This window comes from Lipotes vexillifer, unplaced genomic scaffold, assembly GCF_000442215.2.
Source record: "Lipotes vexillifer unplaced genomic scaffold, Lipotes_vexillifer_v1.1 scaffold1233, whole genome shotgun sequence".
Classification (NCBI taxonomy): domain Eukaryota; kingdom Metazoa; phylum Chordata; class Mammalia; order Artiodactyla; family Lipotidae; genus Lipotes; species Lipotes vexillifer.
Window position 1 is genome coordinate 1,146,590 of NW_006782167.1, and position 9,059 is coordinate 1,155,648.

Sequence of the window (9,059 nt, forward strand, 5' to 3'; positions counted from 1 at the left end):
TCATCATACTCTTTCCCTTTATCCCTTCTCCATGTCACTCCTGACCTCTGAAAATAAATTTAGGAAAGCAACACTAATGCGGTCATAGTATCTCAGTAAGAAGGGGTGAAATCGGTTTCCTTAAGAGCAGTACTGCCTGTTTTCATCCATCCGCTTGGCTTCTTTCTCTCTGCCCTTTCCACCCCAGTCCTTCGGTGAATTTAGTTTTAATAGTTCCCCCAGTCCCTTTCCATCCTAATAATGTGTCTTAATCAACTTGAAAGTCCTTCATACTTACTGGTGTTAGTTTTGTCCCTAACTATTCATCCTTGATGAGTACCAGCAAATTACATGAGAGGGTCGGGTTGGCAGGGTTTGGAGATAAGGCGAGAGAATAGTGTGTGTGAAATCCCAGTGAAAGGAGTATTTATACTTTAAATTCAAGTTGTTAAAAATTGAGGCATTCCAGATGAGGCCAGGTATAAGCTGTCAACATTTAAATTTACCAATAGGAAAGCAAACTTTCAACCACTTCCTGGTACTTCTGTATGATTGGGACTGTTCTCAAAGTGGGCATTACTGGGTTCTGTGCATGAGGTAGGAGAGGGCTAGAGGGCAATTTCTAACTTAAATTTTTTAGCTTGTCCTATGGAACTTCTTGACTTTCTATAACTGTAGCTTAATCCTTACAGAGTTCTAGTAACTGAATTTGTGGCTGCTTCAGCCAATGGCATGAGTTGGATTGGCTGCTTTAGATAAGTGAAGCTCTTTGGAATTTTTTTTTTTTAATTACATAAGAACCATGTATAACACTGATAGTCATACAACCAGGGAACTAGGAATTTATCTTTTTTTCCCTTTGCCTCTACTAAGTGTCTTTAAATGAGAGTCATTTTGGTGTTGCTGATCTGTAACTATATGCAGTTTTTGTTGGCACTTACCTGCTTTTAAAGCTTTATCAGAGTATAAAACAGCTTTGTATACAGATTTGGACAACAATTTTAAAAATATATTTTTAGCTTCAGGTATATAAAATTTCTTCACTGTAGCAAACTGCTTATATAAGTAGGGTAGTAATTCTTGTTTTGCTTTAAAAGTGTTTTCTCTACATTATGTTCCAAATTAAGTAAAATTGTAATAATTTGAAAATAACTTCATTATTGGAAATGCTGTGTAGGTTGATTTTCAAAAAGTAGTTTAGTTTGTCCTGAGAGAATGTGGTAACTTAAGCTAGGTTAATAAAACAGTGACAAGTAAAAGCTCAATAGCCCCATAATGAAAAAACACGAGTAATTTTAATGATATTTGGGTGAAAGTGAAACTTTTCTTTAAAACTTAAGGTTCTTGAGATAATTTTCTTAAATATTTTCTACTTTCTTAAATAGAAAAAAAAAAAGGGTTTGCTGAGACCAAATAAACATTAGCCTTATCTAACTTTAAATTTATGGTATCAATAAATGAAAATTTCCTGTAATTCAAGGCATTTATCAACACATTTGATTTCTGAACATTTAAATTACAAGAGGATTTCAAGTAGTGTAATTGGCATCACCTTTGCATTTGCATATTCCACTACCCTCATTAAGGACAGCTTTATAAGGGGAAGGGAAGTTTGTTCTCAGTGATGTGTTCCATTTTTGGTGATTGTGCTCCCTTCATTAGAGAATCCGAGCCTTGTTTATTTCAAATGGTAGAAATCTTTTCCATACACATTACTTTGATGTTCAATTAGAAAAACTTTCCTGGTAGTGACTTTTATTACTACGTATTTTGTCATTTGAATCATCGATTATTTGTGTTTTCTAACTTGAATTACTTATTGAATTACTGAATTAAAATCATTAATTTGAAGCTACTGCTATTGTAGGAGGTGTATGCTTATAGTTAATCTCCTCTTTGAATCCTTCAGGCCTTTTGAATTAGCTTAGTTTATTAATTCTTCACATATAATCTCACAGTACGACCCTAAAACTTCAGTATCAGTATAATTCAGAGCTAGCTGTACTTGCTCAGTTTTAAACAATTGAGATGCAGTACCAGCAGCTAGTCCTCCAACGCCCATCACTTGGGCGAGATGCTCAGAAAGCGTGAGGAGGTGGGGACAGGCATCGTTAGAGCAATAGGCCATCCAGCAGCCCCCCACCCCCACCCCGTGTTCTCTTTCATGCTAGCAGTGGCATTAAAGAATATTTTACAGATGGACAGATTTTCCTGCCATGCTGACGATCTCAAAGATTACAGCTGTGCCAGGAACTCTCTCTCCAGTATGGTTAGTAATAATCCTATTACATCAGTTAGATGCTGGGGCTTCAGCTAAGTCTCCAGTTCACACAGTAACATGTATCCTTTCTGTAGCAACAGCAGTGTTTTTAGAAATTGGTCCCCAAGAGTCAGTTATTGATGATAACTACTGAGGTTTATTGTAAATTTAGAAAACCATATAACCAGTTTAGGGAAACAAAAAATAAACTAGAAAGGAGGGCATCTTTTAAAATAGTGTTTTATAAGTGTGTGTGTTAGTACACTTGTAAATAAGGAAAAATAGTAAAAATAGAAAAAAAAAATTTTAATCTATTAATAGTGAGAATTCTTTAGTAGGTAGAAATCTTCTGCAACCAGAGGATCATTTGCTTTTTCTTCCCTGTTTGTCTCTAATTACCAGTTCTTTGTCTTTTAAGTTTAGATACATAGGATTATTAAGTCTTTTAAAAATAATAGCGTTCCCAAATTAGTATTTTCACAGCTACACTTTTAAAGTTACATTTTTTAAAACAGATGTTAATGTAATTAAAATGTTTACAAAAATTTCAGTGTCATGTTTTGAACAAATACAAATTACATCTCTGGGCTAGTTTGACTTTTTAAAACTATCCCTTTTGAGCAGACATTATGCCGATGTTGATTTAAAAGCAAAATTATTAATCTCCAAGCTATGAAAGTACAGAAATGGGAGGGGGGGATTTTCTTAATTTTAAAAGTACTAGTCTTAATTGTTTTTATTTTTCATTCTTCTTATTTTCTTATTTATCTGGGCAGGATATTCAGTGTGAGAGTCTGGAATGAATCAGTATGTACAAGGTGGATGCCAGCTAGTCAGTTTTATTTGGTATGAAGTACTGTAGCTAGCAGGCTGTAAATTTTAAGTTTTGCAAGATTAAATTTGTTTGTATTTGGACTGTGTAGAATTCCTCATTTAGTGTGGGAAAAATGAAAATGAGAGAACCTACTTCTGTCCCTTATACACCTGCTTATTGTCGTGTCACATGGAATACATCTTTTGTATCTCTCTGTGCCTCTGGCTTCTCTTCTGTAAAATGGGTTCAAGAGTTTAATTGACTGCCTTCACCCTTTCAAGAACATTGAGGACAGATACCTTGAAGTCTTTGGAAGACAAAATGCCACCTTGTATATTTTTTGATACTAACTTGCCTTGTAAGTATGTGCTATGTATTATACACAGTGGCGCGGTGTGACATTGTGAACTTTTTTTATGAGAACAGAGCTGTTTGCATGCCTTGTCATTAAACTGTAACTTCATTATTAATATTTTACACTGTCTGAACTTGATTCTTTCCTGTCTCTAGTGCAGTGGGAGCTGTCACCCTGAACATCTCCATGTTCTGTACAGTTTCTGGGTGGGTGGCAGGGCTGGGGACCCTTATCTTTTGTGGGAGTCTTTTAGAATTGTGCAGAGTCGTCGTTTTACAGGTGGGTTGGGGATATACCCCAGGTCTGCAATGTACAGGGGGAGGACCTCATCATCTGAGGAGCAGACAGACAGCCCTCTGTCTCCTCATTTTTAGAATTTCCTCCACGTGTTTTATGCTGCCCTGCATTCTGACTCACGAGTTGGAGAGTCAGGTAGAACTTTTTGTTTTTAACATACAGAAAGCGTGGTGAAGGGGGAAGATACCAGTACAGGATTTGGGAGACATGGATCATAGTCTGTGTGCTGCCCCTACGCTAGTTCTCACTTTTACCTGTTCTGGGCTATTTTCCATCTCTAAAGAAGGAGGATGCTAAGGCGTAAGGATGCCAGGGAGTGAAGAGGGCTGTTCTTGCGTTGAATGCCCAGATTCTATACAATTCTGAAGTGGTGATTAAAAGTATATATGAAACTACTGATAATTATTCAACATAAACTGTTTAGAGGATGGCTTGTTAAGATTTTCTTTATATTTGCCGGCAGGGCATTCCTTCCATCATCATCAGTGAATGCTTGTGGTTAAAAAGCCCTGTGTCCCTTAAAGAGTTCCTAAGTGCTATTTTGTCAAAAAAAAATGTTTTCTAAGTGCTGTTTTGTTTTTCTGTGATAAAATTATTCTTGTAAAGTATAAGGAAGACGATAATTTTTATGTCTGGTTAGTATTTGTGAAGTCTGCTTGGAATTTTTAGTCTTGTGGTAGTGGTTTTTCTTTGGTTTCTAAAGTTGTTTTATGTTTTTGTGACATCTTTTGTCATTCTTTTCCAGAGAATTCGCTCAACAGTGGATGAAAAAGAGCAAAAACAACTTCTCATGGATTTGGATGTAGTGATGCGAAGTAGTGATTGCCCGTACATTGTTCAGTTTTATGGTGCACTCTTCAGAGAGGTAGGAACGAACCTAAGCTTGGGTCTTAGCTGACAAGTGGACGAGGATGGCAGGATTTGATTCCAAGCTTCAGTTAAATGCCGTACATTCGTAATACATTGATTTCTCAGCATTTTAGTATATCGCATTATAATTTACACATTGATTTCTACCATTCATGTTCCTTTGGTTAAGGGGTGAATTTCATACTTTAATTATATTAGTTAATTAAGTATTTTATGGCTGTCATTTGTGAATTCCATATTTCCTTCTTCATATGTAAATATTTTCTGTTTTTTAAGAACCTGACAAATCATCTGGCTTCTAAATATGTTACTGTATTTAGATCTAATCTCTTTTGTCCTTGAGCTCCCTCAGTCCTCCCGGACCCCTTTTTTAAACTTTCATTCATTTCTGTCATCAAATGTATGTGCATTTAGTATAAGCATTTATTCGTGTCCACCCACAATCCTCAATAAAATTCATCAGACATGGAAATTAACAGCTGCAGTAGAATTTCTTTTATCTAATTCTGCTATCCAGATTTTTATGTAGAAGCTAGAACTTTAGTTTCTTGGTGTCAGGATCATATACCTCTTTTGGTCTCTGACTCTCCTGTATCCTGCTACAGGTTATCACTTCTGCCTGCAGCTGTCAGTGCACTTGCTCATTTCCAGTCACACCACTCCCTAAAGCAGGGAAGTGAGTTGGGGTCAGGAAGTAAAGGTGGAGCTGTCAGTGAATCAGATACTTTATGGTGTCCTGGACAGTTATCACACACTTGTGATATTTGGTTAGGTGAATGGGAATTGAACTGAACTCTTAAGCATTTTAAATACTCTTAAAAAATTATCCATTATCATTTTGAAAATGTTAGGATGAGCTGGTACTGGTGGGTTTGTTGTGAACTGGTGAGGAAAAACTGCATCCCACCCTGCCCTTCTTTTTGGGACTGGATCGCAGAGGGTGTCGTTTTGGGGGTTTTGTTAGCGTTATTGACTTAAAAAATACTATGTTGTAAGACAGGACTGAATGTTACACTGAATAGAAAGATATGAAATCTTATCATTGGAGAAGACCTTAGAGGTTTGTCAATTAATTCTTCACCCAATCCTGAAATATTTATTTATTTTTCTGTGCTCTTAATAGATAACTCTATTAACCAGAAGCATTCTCCTTCATGATAGAGCCCATCCCTTTGTTGAATCACTAATTAATCACTCACATAGCTTCTTTCTCCTCCTGTCCTTGTACTTTTTTGACTTGAGTGTTCATTTTTATGACCAGATCTGTTGAATTTGTTAACTTTCTTCCCCATGTCACATAGTATTACATCACATCAGCGCACGCAGTCATGTATTCAGGCAGGTAACTGTATCCTGCACCGAAGTATTATATACTGTTATTCTGTTTGTAAGATCATGAATCTGTAACTTTCTTCATGTTGCACAGAATCTTGCCATCTCCTCCTCCCTTCTTTCCCCAAACCATGAATTTCTTCTTCATAATCATAAATCCCCTGGCCACACTACTCTTCACATGTCACGAAGAGCAGTAGTTATCTGGATTCGACTAGATTTTCTCTCCTAACTGGATGCCGCAGTCAGCTTTTCCATGCTGTGCTCACTGTCTCCGTAGACTCTCATGGGCTCTATCTCAGCCCTAATTCACCTCCATAGTGCTCAAGTATGCCAGTTTATTTCTCATGTTCGTTTACTTGATAATTCACTTAAGCAACATTTAAATATATAGCTCCAGGCTAGATAGTGTGAAGTCTCATTTTATGAAAAGAAAGCAGAGTGATATCCACGATTGAAAAGTTACTGGAAACAAAACAAAAAGCTTGGAATAGTATCTGAACAGGATCGTTATGATTCCTTATGAATAGCTGGGTAAAATTCAGTTTCATATCTCAGGAAGGTTGACTGGAATTGAGGTATGCCTCTGTAAGCACTAACATCTATTGAATGCTCTATAGATTCCACATTTATTACTTTCACAACAGTCTCAGGCAGGTTGGTGGTATTATCCCCTCTTGCCAGGGGGGAAACTGAGATATGAGTACTAATTTGACAAAAGTCACACAGCCAAGAAGTGTCACAGACAGGACTTCAGAGGCAAAAATCTCACTGTTCTTTCTGTTATACCACAAGTGGTCCAGGGATAAAGAACTTGAGCTTCATTTAAGAAATAATCTACTTTTTAAACATTGCAGTTTTTGAGTATGATAAGATGAAGGGTCAGGAGCTATACAGGTAAGTTGTGTAAAGACACAAAATGCCTAGTTAGGCTGAACGTGAAGCCGCCCCCCGCCCCCCCTTAGATCTTAGAATGCAGGAAGTAGTAATAGGTACTTTCTGAATAATGAAGTTTCAGAAGCAGAAAGTTCACCTTCAAGAGTGCATGTGCATATAGTCAAAGTCGTAACTTCCCTGAAGTTACAATGGTGAAAAATAGTAAACATTTATTTAATAATGGTTTGGAGAACGATTTTTGAGCTAGATCACTTAAAAGAAAAGGATCCTTTTTTGGTGACATGACCTTCAGTTTTTTTTTTGTTTATTTTTGTTTTTTGCGGTACGCGGGCCTCTCACTGTTGTGGCCTCTCCCACAGCGGAGCACAGGCTCCGGACGCGCAGGCTCAGCGGCCACGGCTCACTGGCCCAGCCGCTCCGCGGCATGTGGGATCCTCCCGGACCGGGGCGCGAACCCGCGTCCCCTGTGTCGGCAGGCGGACTCTCAACCACTGCGCCACCAGGGAAGCCCGACCTTCAGTTTTGATAATAGACACAGAATTCTGGGTTTATGAAAGGAAAAGACTGGACATGAATGAGCGCATTCAGGACTTGTTGTGAGAGAGACAAATGCTTGTAACTCCCATCCCTGTGAAAAGCCTCCAGAGTATTTCATTTCACATAATTTATATGACCACAGGACATCAGCTCTTGGTCTGATTCAGTCAACCAACAATCACGGAGCCATGAGATGTTATTTTTCTTCTTCTTGGCAACAACAATGTAGAGGTTAATCTTGCCATTGGGTAATATTGAGCCTCTGAAAGTTCCATAACTTTATTTGGAGCAGTGAATAAATAACATTTAATACTGAAGTTGGTAACTCACTTATTGCTGTTGTCTCCAACCATGTGTATACTTCTTTCTAGGATGCAACTAAATGAGGATAAGAAGTCCAAAATACAACTTGGATTTTATTTAGATAATTTATTAAGACATCTAATTGCACAGGTTTCTAAATTCATTTTCAGGCTTGGTAGACAGGGAAAAAAGAGCTTGACAGTATTGAATAATGAAAGTGACTTTTAGCCTGTAGCTTACATAAAGGCCAGACCTACTATTTATGTTATCAATACTGAGACTTAGAAGCACTTTTAAAATGTCTTTTAATATATACATTTTCAGAATTTAATAGCAAGGAATCCCTTATTTAAGATATCTTTTGAGGTTGGGGAAATTCCGGTGTAGGAAATACTGTTCTGAGTAATCTGTGACTATAGGAGTTCATCAGGTTATGTAAAAAGCAGTGATAGGGCTTCCCTGGTGGCGCAGTGGTTGAGAGTCCGCCTGCCAATGCAGGGGACACGGGTTCGTGCCTCGGTCCGGGAGGATCCCACATGCCGCGGAGCGGCTGGGTCCGTTAGCCATGGCCGCTGAGCCTGCGCGTCCGGAGCCTGTGCTCCGCAACTGGAGAGACCACGACAGTGAGAGGCCGGTGTACCACACACACCAAAAAAAAGGCAGTGATATTAGCCGAATTTAGTCACCTCCTCCCTTTCTACCCCTACTTCATGTTGTCCTTTCCCCTTCCTTCCCCGCCCCGGCAAGTTTTAAGTACAGCTTTATGGAGGTAAAATTGGCAATCAACTGCACATATTTACAATATACAATTTGATATGTTGGAACAAATGTACACACCTGTGGGATTATCACCATAATCAAGGTCATGAACATACCCACCTCTCACGAGTTTCCTTGTGTCCCATAGGTTATACACACTCCTCTCTGCTGTCACCATCCTCAGGCAACTGCAGAGCTTCTTTCTGCCACTGTAGATGAGTTTGCATTTTCTAGAATTTTATGTAAATGGAATCATACAGCATGTACCCCCTCCTTTTTTTTTTTTTTTTTTTTTTTTTTTTTTACTCAGCATAATTATTTTGCAGTTCAGTTTCTTTCAAAGAGTTCTCTTCAGGTTATCTGTTTCTCCCTGAGTGATACATGGTAGTTTGATTTTATTTTCAGAAATTTGTGCCTTTTATCTAAACTGTCAAATTAATTGGTATAAAGTTATTCATAATAGCCCTATATTATCATCATAATATCTGTAGAATCTACAGTGATGTTACCTCCCTCTCTCTCTCATTCCTGATGTAATTTGTATCTTCTCTATTTTTTCCTGATTAGTCTGGCTAGGCTAATTTGTTAGATGTATTCCTAGGTGCTTTTTTCTTTCTACTGTGAGTGGTGTCTTTTTTTTTTTTTTTTTTTTTGGT

The 9,059-nt window shown here is 37.9% G+C and overlaps 1 protein-coding gene across 3 annotated transcripts in view; it reads left to right on the forward strand.

Annotated features, from left to right (window-relative positions):
* Positions 1-9,059, forward strand: part of MAP2K4 (mitogen-activated protein kinase kinase 4) — a 116,294-nt gene that overhangs the window by 77,775 nt on the left and 29,460 nt on the right. For all 3 annotated transcript variants that reach the window (XM_007455008.1, XM_007455009.1, XM_007455010.1), the window contains one exon: positions 4,451-4,570. In XM_007455008.1, coding sequence (XP_007455070.1) covers positions 4,451-4,570 — 120 coding nt within the window. The remainder of the gene's footprint in view (positions 1-4,450; positions 4,571-9,059) is intronic.